This window comes from Podarcis filfolensis (assembly GCF_964270895.1).
Source record: "Podarcis filfolensis genome assembly, chromosome: 7".
NCBI lineage: Eukaryota > Metazoa > Chordata > Lepidosauria > Squamata > Lacertidae > Podarcis > Podarcis filfolensis.
This window is the reverse complement of record NC_139603.1, coordinates 66,304,650-66,323,844: the sequence shown is the minus strand read 5'-3', so window position 1 is coordinate 66,323,844 and position 19,195 is coordinate 66,304,650. Positions and strand designations below refer to the sequence as shown.

Genomic DNA, 19,195 nt, shown 5'->3' with positions numbered 1-19,195 from the left:
GAGAGACTTCAAAGAAGCGTGACTAGCCCAAGGTCACCCAGCAGCTGCATGTGGAGGAGCGGGGACGCGAACCCGGTTCACCAGATTACGAGTCCACCGCTCTTAACCACTACACCACACAAGAGACACATTCCACTGAACAAGTGCAAATCCTTGTGCTGATGGGACGCATTTGTGGGATACTACCCAACATAGCTTTAACATTTGCATTATAGATCAAGGAAAAGACACAAAGCATTTTAAGCGCGGGTGTAGCCAGGAGTTATGTTAGCAGGGACAGGACAACCACTTGTCATCATCCTCTGTCGGCCTCTGTTTAGCAGATTCAGAATAAAATGTCTCAACAACAGTTGTTTAATTTACTTTCTTTAGACCCCAAGTGCTCAGAAAAATCTGTCAAAACCTTCAGTCATCTGAAAACGAGGAAGTTAAATAAACAAGTAACAACAGGGAGTACCTTTCATGCGGAGTATATTTTGCAAAATCACAAAGAAGATGCCTTTTTTCACCTTATTGGATTTTAAAAAAAAAAAAACTAAACTAAAACAAGTTTCCTTGGATTTGATGAAAATCTTTTCGCCACTTCCTTCTCAAATTCCTCCTTTTCCAATGCAGTTTTTCTGTGCACACACAGTAAGCACAGCCCGTTGAGACGCTCTCCTGTCATCACATTGACCTTAGCCAGGTCTTTTCTCTCTGCAAGGTACTGAATGACCACTCTGTGGTACAAGTGGTGCATGGCTGAGCAAGAGAGATGAGCAGAGCCTTTTTGTGGTAGGGTAAAAGACCTCAGCAAACATTTCAATTTCAAATATTCTGATTATTTCTACTTTTAGTTAAGTATTTTTATTTATTCACTTGATGGGGGGGGCAGCTGCTCCCCCTGCCTCCCTCTGGCTACACCCATGATTCTTAGTGTCATGTATGGAAACACACTTCGTCTTTTCTGCCTTCCTTGTAATGCATGAAACAGCCCAGATTTGGTATTGTCTGAAGAAGTGACAATGGATAATTCCTTCATGTTTGAGCTTATTATTTTCCTCAAGGAGGATTACAAGTAGGCTTGTTAATTTTGCCACTGGTTTTTGAATGACTTACACACAGATAATTAAGAGGGCGTTGAAGGACAGCCATTCTTGTGGTATCTTTGGAAACCCATTGTAATAAAATAAACGAATGTACCATGAGTAGATCTCATGCATATTATTTCATCTCTGTGAACATCACTAATGTGCCGCGTTCATTATGGGAATGCCAAATATTTACACTGTTACTAGGACAGGAGGACCTTGAGATCAAGGCTTTGTGATAGGATTTAGTTGCTGTGCTTCTGTTCCCTGTACACATCAGCATCAGATAATAGGTTTAGACATGTTCTCAGCCCTCCCAGGTTTATATAACTTCACATTCGTAATTTGAACAGGTTGCTCCTGCCCTAAAGATCACAGAAAGAGTGAATGGAATTTTTTTGACCCGTTCTGCCAATCACTTTCATTTTCATTAAATTACTCAGACATGGAAAGCTGCAATCTGGCAAGTGAGAGTCAGGGGAAGGTACTTTTTGAGAATTTCCACCAAGGAGCCTCTAAGGAATTGGTGCCAATTTTGAAAGTGGTCATTCATTTACTCCCGTTTGCAGATAGTTTGCATTCACGCAACATTTTATTCTAGAATCGATGGAGATCAAGTACTCCCCCCCGCCATAGTCCATACACAATCAAGATCTACTGCACATATTTTTGCCCCTGCAAAGTGCTTTTTGATAAATTGGTTTTATGCTGAAAATAAAAGCTCATTGTAGATTGATTCTGCATTACCCCACAGTGTGTTTGAAAACAGCTGTAGTTAAGGGGGTGGGGTGGGGTGGGGTGGAGTATTCACACCTACCCATGCCATTGTGATTAAGCATATATCTAGATCGCAATCAGCATTTCTTACTTCATTTGCCTGGGGCATGTACAGGGAGGAAAAGCCATGGATAACCTAATCAAAGGAAGAGTTTTGAAATGGATATCAAGTGTTCACATGCACCCTTGTGGATGGCAGGATCCAGAATTAGTATGGATTGAAATCATCACACTGAGGACAAGCACAATAGTAATTCTGGTTACTGATTAATAGCACACAATAGTATCAAATCTTTGCTTGACTGTATGGATTGCAAATATCTTGAAGGCAACACATGGCCTCAAAACAGATTTTTAAAATGAGAATGTGTGGTTTTTAATTTAGTTAGTTGAATTAGTGTAATGTTCAATATAAAAATCTTAAATGATATACCCGCTGTCTATCCAACCAAATATTGACTGTCTGCCACACCCAGGGGCAGAGGCCTTTCCTATTTCCTACTGCTTGATCCTCTTTTATAACCCAGCCCCTTCTGCAAGGTAGGTGTGTGATTTGCCACTGAACTATTGTCCCTCCATTTCCAAATAGCATCGCCTTTATATCTGTCACTCCCCATCCCCCACAAAAATAATGCACATTTGGAGGGAATCACAATCCCTCCCAAGACACACCCTCCCACACCTAACACACACAGAGAGGCTCTTACATGTAAGTAAGGAGGAAATATTTATTCAGGCAAGTAACTGTACAGGCTTGGAAGCAGAGTTCACGAGTCACAATTCAGAAGTTCAGGGATCAGGCAAGATGTTCAGAACTGGATGGAATCAAAGAAGATGTCCTTACAGTTACCACAGCCTGCCCACCGAGCTTTTAATGATGAGACTCTCTAGCTTTTGTGAGAATGTTGAGATTGTAAATGTGTGCACCTCTAGGGTAGGTGGGCCTGCTCCCACAGTGTATCCTCTTGTTCAGGCTCCTGATCAGCTGCAGTTGCCTCCTGAGTTGTGTCCTCTCGTCTGGCCGCAGCCTCCATTGAGATAGTCCACTCTGCCGGGAGGTCAATGGGAGGATCCAGCATCCCTTCTCCCCCTTCCAAAGCAGCTGAAATCAAAGCACAACTTGCCCTTCCTCAGGACCGGCTCACCCATGAGGTGGACTGAGGAGGTTGCCTCAGCAGTGGAATCCCAAGCGGCAGCACCCTCGCAGGCACCATGCCCACCTAGGGTCTATTGAAGGAATGCTGATGGCTATTATGTGGGACTTGCTGGCATTCCACATTAGAAAGTAACAGTAGGTGCCTTGCCACCGGGCTCAGCCAGCACCAAGACTCTGCTCACCCTTCTTAAAGTAGCTGTCTGCTACCAAGGTTTATATAAGAACATAAGAAAAGCCCACTGGATCAGGTCAATGGTCCACCTAGTCCAGCTTCCTGTTTTCACTGTGGCCAACCAGATTCCTGTGGGGAATCTCAGCATACAACAGTTATGGTACATTTAGTACACAACAGTTCAGGTAATCTGCTTTCATTTATCTGTTTCACTTTTAGTAGTATTGTTGCACAATAAAGCATTGATTCCTCATTGACCTTTGTTCTCCAGAGTCTTTGTAGTGTATTGAAAACCAAATGACTGAGGTAATAAAATTACTCACTTTTTTTCTGCAGAATTGCTAATCTTCGAAAGGCAGTGCTAGATTTACAAGCAGTACATTTACAAAACAGATGATTTTCAGGAGGCACTAATGCCCAACATCCAAATGCTATTTGAAATACCTTGTGAAGGCTTTTACTGGGTAAAAAATCTGGGCATCTCATTCCTGGATTTGAAAGGAAAATTAAGGAAGTAAATTTGAAAGTATAGATGGGGTGGGAAACCCCCATGAGTGCAGAACAAGCCTAAAATTATGAAACAGTTAGCCACTGTCAATTAAAGTACCCATCTGAGAAAGCAAAATAGGCGTAAGTTGTTCATATAATGTTCCCAAGGGTGATGCAACAATGAGTAAGATTCTTGATTCCTGCATCCAGGTTTGTCCTCAGAACACAGGGCCAGCTCAAGATATTTTGCCACCAGAGGCACAGCAGCAAATATTCCCCCTCATATACCGCATCAAAGTCAATGGCAGGGCCTAATGGCAGGGCCGGTCCAATTAAATGGTTGGTAACCCATTCCAGTGCAACTTTTCCATGTGTAGCTCCCTCAGTTTGTAAAGTGGGTGCAAGTAATGCACGGGTGGGGTTTGGGATCACGCTGACCCAACCTGCCTCCGTGTTTAGATTGGAGCTTGTACATTAAGCCTCTGTGTTTCTGTGGCCTCTTTCGTGTGATATATATTGAGATGTTGGGCTGTAACACTATACACTTAGTGTCAGTAAATGCTCCCAGGAATAAAGAAACCCATTTGCATAAGCCATTGAGGCAAATTTGCAAGCGATAGGAACCATAAGAACCTAGGGAACTCCTTTACACTGAGTCAGACTACTGAGCCAATCAAGCTCAGCATAGTCTACCGACTGGCAGTGGCTCTCCAAGGTTCTCAGACAAAGACACTCCCAGCCATACTTGGAGATGCTGGGAATTAAACTTGGGACACTCTGATTCTTGCATGCAAAGTAGATGCTTTCCCACTGAGCTGTGGTCGTGGCCCTATATTCAAGAGCTATTTAAGATGACCTAAGGCACATCTTAGGGACACGGGTGGTGCTGTGGGTTAAACCACAGAGTCTAGGGCTTGCCGATCAGAAGGTTGGCGGTTTGAATTCCCATGATGGAGTGAGCTCCCGTTGCTCGGTCCCTGCTCCTGCCAACCTAGCAGTTCTAAAGCACATCAAAGTGCAAGTAGATAAATAGGTACCGCTCCGGCGGGAAGGTAAACGGCGTTTCCGTGCACTGCTCTGATTCTCCAGAAGTGGCTTAGTCATGCTGGCCACATGACCCGGAAGCTGTACGCCGGCTCCCTCAGCCAATAAAGCGAGATGAGGGCTGCAACCCCCGAGTTGGCCACGACTGGACCTAATGGTCAGGGGTCCCTTTACCTTTACCTAAGGCACCTCTTAAATACATCTACAACACAAAGGAATTTTGATAAAGCCAAGTTCTTTGTTACATTCTTAACAAAGGACAATCCACATACACCCAGACAACACCATTACTGGCCCCAACAACATCACACATACCATCTCGGGACTATTTAATTGCTCATCGTCTAACATTGTATATGCCATCAAATGCCAACAGTGTCCTTCAGCTCTCTATATTGGACAAACAGGCCAAACCTTACGCCAAAGAATAAACGGACATAAATCGGACATCAAGAATCACAAGACAGAGAAACCAGTAGGAGAACACTTCAATCTCCCAGGACATTCTATACAAGATCTCAAAGTAGCTGTATTACTACAAAGGAATTTCAGAAATAGACTGGAAAGAGAAGCTGCTGAATTGCAACTCATTACCAAACTTAAAACCATGGAGAGACCTGGTCTGAACAAAGACATTGGATTCTTATCTCATTATACATGACAAAGCCATTTTTCACCTTCTCACCCCTTGCTTTTTCCTGTAAGACCTATTGCAGTCATTAAGAGTCGTCAACAGGCTCATCACAGCTATCTGCCAATCACCCATTTCCACCACCCTTCTGAGTAATACCCCTCCCCACCTTCTCACTATATAGAAGGATCTGGCAACTTCTGTTTCAGTGTATCTGAAGAAGTGTGCATGCACACGAAAGCTCATACCAAGAACTAACTTAGTTGGTCTTTAAGGTGCTACTGGAAGGAAAAAAAATTTTTTTGTTTTAATCCCACATAAAACCATGCAAGCATGGGCATGATGGAGAGTTTGGGCATACTTTGAATCTCAGAAGAGTAAATGCCTATGTCTAAGGTCTAACTAAATGTTTGTGTTGAACACTTTTTAAAAAGGTGTGCTTACCACTGGCCTCTTTACCTTTGCAAGCAAAAGCAGCCATGGCCCTCAAGTGATTCAGGTGATTTCGGGCTGGGGTTTGGGGGGCAAACAGCAGCCAAGTTGTCGTGAAACCAGTACAGGGAGTAGTAAATAGTTAACCCCCTCCTATCCACATGCTTTGCTCCCTATTTGGATTGTGTAGAAGACACATGCCTGCTTTTTCTTGAAAAAGGAAGTGGCCAGGGCTGAAGGCGTTTTTAAAGTTATTCTTATTGAATGAAAAAAGTGCTTGACGTAAGTTGTAGTTCAGCCCTTATGGAGGAACTTCCATGAATGGCTCCATGGGTGGAGAGGGCTGTGATGCCTTTATCCGGGAAAGACACATGCCAGGGCAGAGTGTGCCCTTAGGCACCTGCTTCAGCTTGTTCTGCAAGTTTAAGCAGCCAAAATGGCACCAGCCACACAAGAGAGGGAAGTATCCTTTATGCTCAGGGGAACCTTACAGTTTGCAGAAGTACCAAAATCCTTAGGAAGAAGCTTCAGGAGGAGAGCCCCCAAAACGTTCCAGGGAGGACTGAGCATGTTCAGCAGCCATGGAATGCTTGTTGACTGGTGGGGAAGGAAAGGGGAAAGAAAAATGGGGGCCGGGATGGCTGAATGGAATATCTTAACAGATATCTTAAAAGGAATATCTTTAAAAATGGCTGGCCAGAACTCTGAACAAGCGTGCAGGTTCCGCTTGTTAACAGCCCCAGAGAAGGATGTGTCATAGCTGCATCCTCGAGGAGCCAATTTCTTGTGCATTCCTTTTTGTTGTTGTTTCTGATTTACTTTTTATTGCTTTTCTTCTTTCAAGCTGAACATCACTTTGTTTGCATTCCAAGATGGTTTGGGGTTCAAAATAGAACCCCAGACTTGGGTTAATGTGCCTAGAAGACAGTCATACACTAGCAGGTCATCACACCACTAATCAGCACTGTACCTTGCAAAAAGCAATTCCATGAGCACCAAACCTGACATATGAAGCAGTTTTGGTGATGACTGAACATATATTGTGTGTTACCTAGAAAATCAACCCCATGATCCTCCTGGTGTTGTAAAAGGATGGCAAATAATAAGGAGTGCCCTCTCTCATAGTTAGTATTCTTTGCCTCTGTGCAATAACATTATTTAATATATCTTTCCCATTAATGTTTAGTCCTTTTACAACTTTCAACAATCCTTTTATTGGAGCATCTACACACAATAAATCTGTTGAAGTGTTTATTGTTCCATTTTGTGTTATATAAGAGCTCTGATTTATCTCATATTCCTGAATGGTGACAGCACCCTTGATACTGTAATATATTGCTTCCATTTGCAGTACTTATCTGTTTTGATAAAGGTCACTTTTTCAGTTTCTTTTCATTTTTGAAAAATAAGAATCTGTTTAAGTCAGTAGCAAAAAGCTTTGGGCCTGGGGTTTTAAAAAGAAACAAACAACCCCATTCTGCGTAAAACAGGTATAACAGAAGTACTCTCTTAATCCCCACCCCCAAAGAAGCATAGTAACATCTACCGTATTTACTTGAATAATGTGCCATCAAATCTAATGTGCACCTCAATTTTCAGAACCTTGAAACCAAAAAAAGTATTCACTGGCGAATGTAAATGTGCCATTTAATCTAATGCACACACACCTTAATTTTCGCAACGTAATTTGGCCAAAAAAGTGAGTGTTAGATTTGAGTAAATATGGTAGTCTAGCACATGGTTGTATTCATTCAACTTGTTTTTATTATTGCTTGTTAGCCGCCCTGAGCCCGGCCTTGGCTGGGGAGGGCGGGGTATAAATAAAAATTAGTAGTAGTAGTAGTAGTAGTAGTAGTAGGCAAACTAAGGCCCAGGAGCCAGATGCAGCCCAATCGCCTTCTCAATCCAGCCCATGGACAGTCTGGGAATCAGCATGTTTTTACATGAGTAGAATGTGTGCTTTTATTTAAAATGCATCTCCGGGTTATTTGTGGGGCATAGGAATTCGTTCATCCCCCCCTCCTCAAAATATAGTCCAGCCCCCCACAAGGTCTGAGGGACAGTGGACCAGCCCCCTGCTGAAAAAGTTTGCTGACCCCTGGTCTAGCATCTTGTTCTCATAGTAGCTAACCTATGGGAAGCCCAGACCTGGTAATGTCTGAAAATTGTCCCTTAAATTTTTGAAAAAGCTGTGCTTACAGGGTGACTGGGTAGCACCACTGAGACCACAGCTACCTGCTAACTTAATTTGCTCAGAGGCAAATCTCTGACTTGTGTGCCAAGTCTTTTAAATATCTAGCAACACCCCTGCAGCCATCCAGGAGGACTGTTGTCACAGTTTTAAAAACGCCATGTGTCCTGGTTCACAGCCTATGGTGAAACAATAATGTGTATCAACTCCCTAATACCTTATATTGAATTTATTTATTTATTAACTTCATTTATATACCAACTTTTCCTCCAAGATACTCAAGGTGGTGTACATGCGTTCCCCACTTCCAGTTTTATCTTCAGAACAACCTTATGAGGTTGGTTAAGATGAGAGGCAGTGACTGGCCCAAGGTCACCGAGTGAGCTTCATTGCTGAGTTGGAATTTGAACCCTGGCCTCCCAGGGTCCTACACTCTAACTGCTGCACCGCACTGGCTTGTATTTTATTGTATTAACATTTGTACCTTATGGAATACAAAGATGTGTGTGTGTATATACAAACACATACATATATGAAGCAATTAAATGCAATTAAAAGTCACACAGCATCTAGCACAGTGCATCACAATGTATGCTACAACATTCTATGCTACATAGCAAAGTCATTAATGGGTCCACCAATTCTCCCAGCAAATTTCAAGTTGTCGTGGGGGAGGGGGATGTTTCAGAACTTCTTCTGTAACCAATGACAACACACAGGCAGTTTGGTACACGTCCAACTAACACAGAAGAGAAAAATTAGACATAACTGTTATGTTTGTTTGTTTTGCCTGACCTTGTAAGAGTTATCAAGACCAAGGATACCATGGTAACCAGCCATTCCAGGATGTTTAGGGCCTAAGTTTCTAAGAATCGGAATGCCACTCTTTTCACAATAGCAGGGAGGGTGGCTAACTGAAAGGAGTCCTTTGGAAGGAAGAACAAGGTGAATTTAAAAGGAAATCTGTCATCCTCATGCCAGCTACATGAAAAACATCTACATCTGGCACTGTTCCCACTTTTCACTTAGAATGTCATGCTCCCCATGAAGAAGTGCTACCATTTTGCGATGTGCCATTGCATAATGCAATAAAGACCCTTATTTGTTATGATAGGATTCCATTAACGCCTTTCAGTGTGTCAGTGAAGCTGACACTTCACTCCGTTTTATTAAAGCAGTGTAATTATTGTAATGCCCAATCCTGTCTCAGTAGGTGAGGCTCTCTCATCGACGCAATTAAAACTGCATCTCTCCCTAGTTTGGAGTTTAGCTAGCTCTGGTCCTGGTGTGACACCATCAGGAGGATCTAATTGACTGGTAGTGGAAACCGGATGATGGACTAGAGAGGGCCTTGGTCTGATCAAGCAAGGCGATTCTTATGTTCTTATGTGCCCATACTGTTAAGAATCTATGGTGGCACAGTGGCGTCAGGGCTTGAACTAGGAACTCTGCGTCTGTGTGCAGCAGCCCTGATCAGTGAACCACTGGACTGTATGATGCAATGTCTGCCTAGGCCCTGCACTAATCCTGCCCATCCAGGCTGGATTCACCTAGACAGGAGGGACTATCACAGACCACCCTTGTTCCAGGTAAACCTTTGTGTTCCTGTATTCTTAGGGCCCAGCTTTCGGCTTGGTTCTTGATCCTGTCTCTTGGTTTGTCATTCAGTCCGGACTCCGAACTACTGGTTTGGGCGCCAAACTCCTCAAAAATGCAGGCAGCTATGCTGATCTAAACTTAACCGTTGCTCACACCACACATCAGCCCTGCCTTTGGTGGGGTGAGGAACCATTTTGGCTCTGCAGGCCAAATTTGACATGTGGGTGGGACATCCCACCTGTCAATCAAGTGACATCACAAATGACATCACACTTTGAAATCCCAAAGTCAGGACTTCAAAGAACCTTGCAGGCAGCAATGCACTACTAAAATGAAGCCCGCCTTCCTCTTAGCAGCGTGCTGCTGCTATTTATTTATTTATCTACTTATTTATTATTGGCATTCATATCCTTTCCTGCCAATAAGCTCAAGGTTCTCCCCCATCTCATTTAATACTCACAGCAACTTTGTAAAGCAGGTCGCTCTGAGAGGCAGTGACTGGCCCAAGGTCACCCAGTGAGCTGAGTGGAGATTTGAACCCTGGTCTCCCAGGTCCTAGCCTGACACTTTAACCACTACACCATACCAGATCTCTGCTTCTGTTTGTCTCCCACCCACCCACCCCATCTCTGTGAATCTAACAATAGCTTCAAGGGAGAGGGGAGAGCGAGGGGTTCAGGAGGAAAGGGTTAAGCACTTTCTCTCAAGAGTGCCGCTTCCTTGATCTTCAATTAATAGAGAAAAATGCTTTGGGCATCACAGATCTCCCACCTCACATCTAGCTTAGGCTGCACTGCACAGTCATAAAACAGTTTTCACAGGACCAGCCAAGGGTAGAATTAATGTTAAAAGATCTGAAATAGTCACATTCTCTGGCTTGTTAAACAAATAAGAGAGCAGGCCTGAACAAGTGGCTTCTGAACTGTGCATCCTGAGTTCATTGAGCACAAAACCCTCAGGAGCTTCTGTGTCATATAGTTTTATGGCCAACTATGCTGCAGTTTGGACTTGATTCCAGGAATGAAACTGTGATTCTGCGTTAATGAGCTGCAGAGGTGTCCCATTCTTCTCATTAGTAATGTTGGGATTAAGTCCATGTCCCAGGGGCAGTTTACTGTATTCTTCCGATTTTTATTAAATGTCAGGGTTCATCCTGCTGGTTGAACTTTTGGAGCATAAGGGCAACCTTTCGCTAGTGCAACCATCAGCAGTTGTGCACTGCACTTCTGGATCATGCTTCCAACATTGGGCAATTACCAGATCAGCATATAACAGTCTTTGTTATAATGAATGGCATATTCCAGTGCCCCAGCCTTCATATTTTGCATTTCAGAAACTCAGTGTGGTGTAGTGGTTGGTATTGGACTACAGCCTGGGGGACCAGTTTTCAAATCCTCACTCAGCCACAAAATTATCTTGGTGACTGAAATATACTCGGAGTCGAGTGTGGATTTCATGCTCTTTATTCAGCTCAGAGTAGTGAGGAATGGAAGTTCCCCCGAAATGTCTGCTTTATATACATTATTTACACAATGGGCCCCACGTGATTGGCTAATTCTGGGATTCTCCTGTAGGCCAATCAGGTTGCGGATTCACTTCCACCCAGAGTTAGATTGGGTGGCTCCTGCGGACCAATCAGACTGCTGCATTCTGGATCCTATTGTTCTAGGACCAATCAGACTGCTGCATTTTGGATCCTATTCAACTCAGTACATAACAGTGACCTTGAGCGACTCAGCCTAACCTGCCTCATAGGGTTGTTGTGAGAATAAAACTGGGAAGAGGAAACTATGTCTGCCCATTTGAGCTTTTTGATGAAAAGATGGGATAAAAATCTGGTAAATAAACAAACAAGTTTATTATTGCAGGATATGGCTTGAGCTGGGTGGGTATTATTGTGACCCATTTTGCTCAGTAGCTAAGGAAACTGGTCCTGGTATAGCCTAGTGGCTAATCATGTGAGCAAATGTGCAAATTTAGAAGTAAATACTATAATTTAAATAGAAATACATCTCACCAAAGTGGGGAAGCCAGAGCGGGTGACCTGTGCTAACTCAGTTGGTGGGCACCTGCCAGGCACCTGGTCCTTATTAATTTTTATTCTTAAGATGAACTTTGACTGGGCACTCTTTGAAAGAAAGGGTGCCTTCAAACAGAGGACTGTCTTTGGTAAAGTAGAGCACATGACATCCCAATTTAAGCACCTGTAGTCTGACATGTTTTCCAATTCAAAACAGACCAGTTGATAACAAATTCACCCCAACACACACACACACCGGTACATCACACCATGGAATTCAATGGTGCCACATAAACTTCTGGAAGTGGCTGGCATATTGCAGTCTTTCATTTGCTAGAAGTATTTGGTTTAAGTCTGGGAATGAAGAAGTCAATATCATAATTACAGGACATTCCTTTTAAAAAATTACCTATAAATTTTGACCCAACGTTAAATAAACCTGGGGGGGGACATTTGAAAGAAAGAGAGATTGGGTGTGAGATGAACCCAAGGCTTAAAATCTAAAAGATCTAGAAACCTACTTGGTATGTTTAAAATATTGCAATTCTACAGTTCAGCCATAACTCTAATTAGCGCTAGGATATATTTAGAAATGTCTTAAGAAAACTCTTGTGATCTTTGGAAGCAGGATGAAGTGTGAACCAGCCTTCATTCAAGACTGTGCCTTCTCCCTACCACAAACAATACCAGTTAAAGAGAACCATTTAAAGAGCACATTTTTATCCTGCTGGGTCCTAAGGCTGCAGTCTTGCACCCACTTACCTGGGAATAAGACCCATTCAACTCAGTTGCAATTATTTCTTAGACATTTATAGGACTGTCCTGTTAATCATTCTATGAACTTTATATATAAACACGAAAGTGTAACCATCTCTGGAATGGAACTCAGCATCCAGCTGGCATATCCTGGTAGTTCACACAAATAAGGGAAGGAGATATTTTTGGCCAAGGACATCAGGACAAGCCCCTCTTATTACAGAAAGTGCATTACAGTGGTACCTTGGTTTACGAACCTAATCCGTTCCAAAAGTCCATTCTTAAACTAAAGCGTTCTTAAACCAAGGTGTGCTTTCCCATAGCAGCGGGGGACTAAATTTACAAATGGAACACACTCAACAGGAAGCGAAACATGTTCTTATTCCAAGACAAAGTTCACAAACCAAAACACCTACTTCCGGGTTTGCAGCATTCTTAATCCAAGTTGTTCATAAACTAAGCTGTTCTGAAACCAAGGTACCGCTGTACAGGTTTTTATAGTACTGTACAGGTTTCCCCCACCCTGAAAAAACAGTTGCTACATTTTTGCATCTATTCATGTAAATTAGCAAAGGCAGTTTTTATGCAAATATATGCCCCTTTTTGACCTCCTTTTTCCATTTTTTAGCAACAACTGTTGCCTCAAGCCTGGTTCCTCATTCTGTGGAATTTGTCAAATGCAACAGTTGCTCTTGAGATTCCTACACCTTACCTTGCCCTTTTTGGAACTTGACTTTAATTCAAGAACATAAAAAGTTCAGGCGAAAGGCCTATCTAGCATTCTGTTCTCACAGTGATCAACCAGATGCCCAGGGGAAGCTCACAAGTGGAAGCTGAGTGCAAGAGCACGCTCCCCACCTGCAAATCTGTCTGGGTGTTCTCTGATCTTGGTTTGCTACTCTGGACCTTGACTTCAGGTTGACCTGAACTACATACTGTTGCACACCACCCCAATTTCCGAGCGCTGCAATATTCCAGGCACTTACCCAGGGCTCATGTTTCCTTTGGAATGAGGCACAACAGAGACTGTGGTGCCTTTTTTAATATATGGCTTATTTACACATATATACAACCTGAGCCTACGATGGAGGGCTTTCATCTCCCATAGTTGCAGCCTTGGATTCAAACAGAAACCAAGCATTGTTCTCTCTCCCTCTCTCCAGCTTGTAGCTTTTTCTTCTAATTTGCATCACTGCCCCAAACTCTCTGCCCTCAACCCTGAATTTTCTTCCTAACTATCCGCAAGTTGAGGAAGCGGTCCCACCCATTTGCCATCTTGCACCCCCTACCCATGTGCTGTCTCACACAGAGCCCCTTCTCCTTAAAGGCCCATCACCCAAGTGATCACCTCATTAGGAACCTATCCAGGCTTATATTTTAACACTTGCTGGATTCAGAGGTTAGAAGGGTCTCGGCATACAGCCTACCCCCACCCAAATTCATAACAATACTCTTCTTTGGCCCTTCCAATGAACCGTGTGTGGGTCTGCCTGTCTGACTCTCCATGGTCCTGACATCAGAGTAACACACATACACCTGCAACCATGTGGAGAAAAACAGCAAATAAGATAGCAAGGGAGTCCCCTTTCTTTCCACTGCCCCTCTCCTCCAAACTGCCCCCTTCAGAAACAGTGTTGCCCTAATATCAGAAGACTTTGAGGTTTTGTTCCATATGTTCATATGTAAGGGAATTCCTCCCTCAACCTGTTTTGAAGGGCAGGCCAAGATATGTCTTGTGTCTTCAAAACTGCTTTGATTAGTACTCTTGAATGTTTGACATCACTACTGCTGCAGCTTGACTTCCCTTCGCATGAGAGATTTCTCCCACTGTAAAAGTCACTCCACCCAACATTAGCTTATGTAGGAGAGAACACTCTTCCAGTTGTGTAATCTGGGAAGCATACAAATATGTAATTGTGCTGAATGGATAACTAACCATTCATTAGGCTGAGCACATTGGTTCATTCATCAATATAAAGCACGTAAAGGCTGACATGTAAATATAAATATGCATTTGCATGCGTAGAAATTCCTTTGCTGGATCAAACAAAAGCCCAGTCCCTACTCCACTGTTTCCAACAGTGGTCAGCTGCATAACTTTTGGTGCTCGTATGCAGGGGGCTGAGGTGATATTGTTCCTATTTGTTTCTAGCAACTTACACCTAGAGCAGGGGTCAGCAACCTTTTTCAGCCGTGGGCCGGTCCACTGTCCCTCAGACTTTGTGGGGTACCGGACTATATTTTTTGGGGGGCAGGGGGGAATGAATTCCTATGCCCCACAAATAACCCAGAGATGCATTTTAAATAAAAGCACACATTCTACTCATGTAAAAACACGCTGATTCCCGGACCGTCCGCAGGCCGAATTGAGAAGGCGATTGGGCTGCATCCGGCCCCTGGGCCTTAGATTGCCTACCTCTGACCTAGCGGTATCTTGTTTCTCTGTATAGGGAGCATCCACTTAACTGCCATGCCTAACAGTTTCCTTTTCATCAACCTCAGTCGGTTTAAAACCTGGGTTTCTGTGCATTCGAAACTGAATTAGAGTCACTCAAAAATGCACATAAATATCACAGGAGAGGCTAAAAGGCGGAAATATGGTTTCTATTTTGTTTCCTACATTTTAAACAGAATTGTGAGATGGCACTGAAAACACATGAGGGGGTGGAGTGGGGGATCTCATAATGAGTTTCACATGCTATGGAGTTTGCACGGCTGGAATTTATTATGAAAAACTTATTTTTACTTTTTGGCTAGACGTCTGCTATGAATTCAAGGAAAAGGCTGTAAATAAATATTGCAAAGCCTACTGAAATGCTGTACTGAAAGGTATGAAAACATGTCAATACCAAGCAAAGAAAAAGAAAGGTTAGTCCTTAAAGTTTCAGTGAAAGTTTATTTATGTCTAATAAATTCTTCTGGATTCCCCATAATGACTGATCATCATATGCTGTGAAATGCCCTGAGATCTATGGATGAAGAGTGACATACAAATTTAATAAATAATAATATTAATCTTGATGAAACCTGAATTTGTGGTCCCACTATCAAGCAGGGCGTTTTAGGCTGTTGCCATCTGCCAATGCAGTAATAATCTCTAATACTGGCTAGAAGTTTCAGAAAACTATGCCTCTTTCAAAGTGATCAAGTAGTTCAGTGTATGGATGTTCAAAAAAAAGCTTGCCTATACAACACTGCAAGTGCAGCAAATGCAGTAGATATGTCCCCTTTCGATCCATGTTCTACTTAAAATTGCTGGAAAAGCCTTGTTTCCCCCTATAGGTCAGATCATTTCCAGCAAAAATAATAGCTAAGTGCTCATTAATTTCATGAATCCTTGACCCAGCAGCATTCAGTTGCTTGGAAGCTGCTTAGGATTCTGTGCACAGATGAGGCCAAATTCACACACACTCAAAAATCAGTGTCATGATCTTTCTCATTCATTTCATAGCCTTTACCAAGTTACCTTTATTTGTATTTCCATCTCTCCCCACCCTAAACTGTCTGGTTTTTCAGATTTTCTGGGTTAATCCATTATCTCCTTCATCAGTTCCATATAACACCTAAAAAAACCTAGGAGGAGTCTTGGCCATGGAAGAATAAGAAAATACAAAATTATGGTATTAGGCAATGATGTCACATAGTTTTACTGGCCTCTGCCCATTTTGTGTGGTCAAAAACTTAGGCTGCAGTCCTAACCATGTCTACTTAGAGTAAGTCCTACTGAATTCACTAGGGCTTACTTCAAGGAAAGTGGGATTAGGATTGCCGCCTTAGTGGATCACAGCTGCCCTTAGAGCTGTGCAGATAAAAATACTTGTGGGCCACTCAGCATTACAAGTTAAATATCTGTTTCTTCCATGCAATGGAGAAATTTCACATGATATTATGTTGGCAAAGCACTCATCTGTATCTATGTATATCTATGAAATCTACCTATAGGAAAGAGCATGGTTTATGGGTCAGTGATGTGGGTCACAGAATATGGCTAAGCTTGGGTCTCCTTTCATGTTAATTAATTCAGTACTCTGCATAAATAGAAGATAGGAGTAAATCTGGGGCCACATAATCAGATGTTTACAAAGTGTTTGCAATCCTGAGTAATACTCAGAGCCAACATGTTACATTTCCTTGTCTGTGATATAACAAGCCTTCTGACTTAATTCTGTTTACATCTGGATCTATAGTCAGTTGTGTTTATCATCCAACATAACAACCTTGGCAGAGCTGACTCATTGTTTCTGCTGGTGGCGTAATAGTTGTCTGTACTGTTTTTCCAACACATTGTGTTCCAAATAGAGCCATCTGTGCTGCACTGCATTGGTTAGAGGTCATTGCTTTTTTAGTTTATTTTCATTCATTAAGAAAAAACACCAGTCACTTAATAACAAAACAGAGTGGGGCACTTACACAAAAGTAGGCGAAACTGATTTCTCAAATAAATATCTCTTTCTCCCTCCTCATCTTAAGTTTATTTATAGATCAAGCTGCCCTTACATTTGATACTGAACACAAGACATTCCAGTTCCTTTAGCTGTGTTAAATCACTCAATCAGGGTATTAGTGAATGGACAGGAAGTTATAAAATGTGAAGATTTGAGATGTTATAAATTGTACTCCAAATCTGGCCCAGCATGGGAATATCTAGGACAATTAATATATAATATCTGAATTTTGAACAGGATTGGAGGGCAAGGGAGATGATTTAATTTTTAAGGAAGCAGAAACCAAGTCTGGCCGCAAGCCATATCATTTAACCTAGAAGTCCCCCCCCACACACACACCCATGAAAGATACATAGTGGTAGGCAGTCCATGGTAAGAGCAAGGCATACTGCACATGCTCAGAGGCGTCCTTTTTCTTCTTCACAGTAAAACAGAACCACTTGCTGAACCTTCACCCCTGATATGTTTATCCAAGTTCTGACCATTTAATTAGTGAGTTTCTATGGGCCTTGGAATGCAGGACCAATGTTTTCCCCATTGCTTCATAGAAGCAAGCTATGCGGTGCTCTGTGGTATTAAAGCTGTGACATCAAACAAGGCAGCAGAGCCAATTGCCCCAAGTACCAGACTTACAAGACTAACAAAGACCCTCTGTGCCCCCACAAAGGACCTGAAATAGCTGACCTACCTGTTTGTTGAGAGATAGTTTTCCCTTCCCTTTTTCTGTCCCATTTGCACACCTGCAGCAAGACTTCATAACTGCAAGAGTTTTGGTATGATGGATATCTATCTGGTATGATGGATATCTGATATTATTACCATTTTGAAAAGAGATACTGAGGGTTTTAAAAAATGCATTCCTTACAAATATGATAAAATCTCTAACAATGGGAGGATGTTTGGGAGAACCAGCGGCTGTGTTATCACAGGAGTGGCAGCCAGAACGTGGGAGTAACTTCCCAATCTGTAAAGAGTGCCGCTGTTGTTTGCTCCCATAAGGAATCCTGACATTTGCAAAGCCAACTGCTTTTCATAAATCAGGACAGGTTCTGCAACTTTTCCCCAGCTGTAACTTAACAATTGCCAACGGCAGGCAGTTCAGCTGCATACCTTTAGGGTGGGAAAGCATACTTGGGGGGGAAAAGATGCTTTTTAAAAACATGGTCTGCTTGTAATATGCTCATTTTAAACATGCTGCTGAACTACTTGCTTAAGCAACTGCTGACACTTATTCAAGCACATACCAGACCATAAATAATACCTGTAAGTTAACACTAGCTGCCTTTTAGGTACCTTGAGCCATATTTAAAGGCCTTATTTCCCCCTCTCCTGTTTTATTTATGTCTCTATGATCTAGGTGCCTAACATCAGATATGTAAGACTGAAAGCGTCGTCTCTGCCCTTTACTAACTCCGTTCTGTGCTGTGCTGAGTTTTCCTGTGAAGTTCTGACCGCAGTGTAATGCTCTTGAGTGCAACGTGAGGATGTGAGCACAATATAAATTTGATGAAGCTCAGGAACGGGTCTTTACCTGAAAACAGTCCTTGCCCCTTATGTTTTCCCAATAGCTATATATTCCTGTGTCCCAGGCTGAAGCACATAACAGAAATAATAAGTTGCAGATGACACATTAGTCTCAAAATGTTTGTTACTGAATTGGATATTTTCAGGAAGTAAAGAGAATTTCCTTAAAAATATGTTCCTAGGAGCCCTTCAATCCAACTTCCTGGGGAATGTAGCTGCAGTAAACAAGAAAGACCAGATGCTTCCTCAAATCCTCCAAACATCAAGGGGGGGAATATATGCAATCCCTTCCCAAATTGCATAATCACTGGAACTTGCTGGCTTTTCACATCACATCATAATGAGCCGGGAACACTTAAGGTTAGGCAAAACTGCCAGGTTCTGTTCACTTAAGAGCAAGAGAGAAAGGTGCTGGGGTCAAACCTGCTTTTATCTAGTAAAAAGTCTACTCTGATAATAATATCCTGATCCCCAATGTATGGGGTTAGCTTAACTATACAGCAGTTAGTAGCATACGAGAGACACATCCTTAGTTTGCGTCCCATAATCTGGTTCGATCCTTTATTGTCATTGTGAAGTACGGAGGCAGGGGAGAGATGGGAAGAAGGAAGTTTAGAGATGTACCAGTGTGATGTATTATGAGATGAGTGATCACACAGAAAAAATGGTTACATAATTTAAGGGAAGCCTTGATGAGCAGGAGCAATGGCATCACGGGATATGATGTAACACCAGCCATCAACGGTTAAAAGTCCAGTTCTCTCTAAGATGAGTTATGTCACTGAATTATGCCATCCTGGGTGATGATACTGCTTGGCCCAGTTGGCAAAGGAAAAGCACGAGGCAAAGGCAATACGGACATATTCTTCTAGATTTCTGGGCGGCAAGT

The 19,195-nt window shown here is 42.5% G+C and overlaps 1 protein-coding gene across 1 annotated transcript in view; it reads right to left on the bottom strand.

Moving 5' to 3' along the window:
* DPY19L4 (dpy-19 like 4) overlaps nucleotides 1-19,195 on the bottom strand; it is a gene marked incomplete at its 5' end in the record, with an annotated part of 68,224 nt that overhangs the window by 45,312 nt on the left and 3,717 nt on the right. The window contains one exon of the mRNA XM_083624257.1: nucleotides 17,471-17,588. Within this exon, the coding sequence (XP_083480383.1) occupies nucleotides 17,471-17,588 (118 nt within the window). The remainder of the gene's footprint in view (nucleotides 1-17,470; nucleotides 17,589-19,195) is intronic.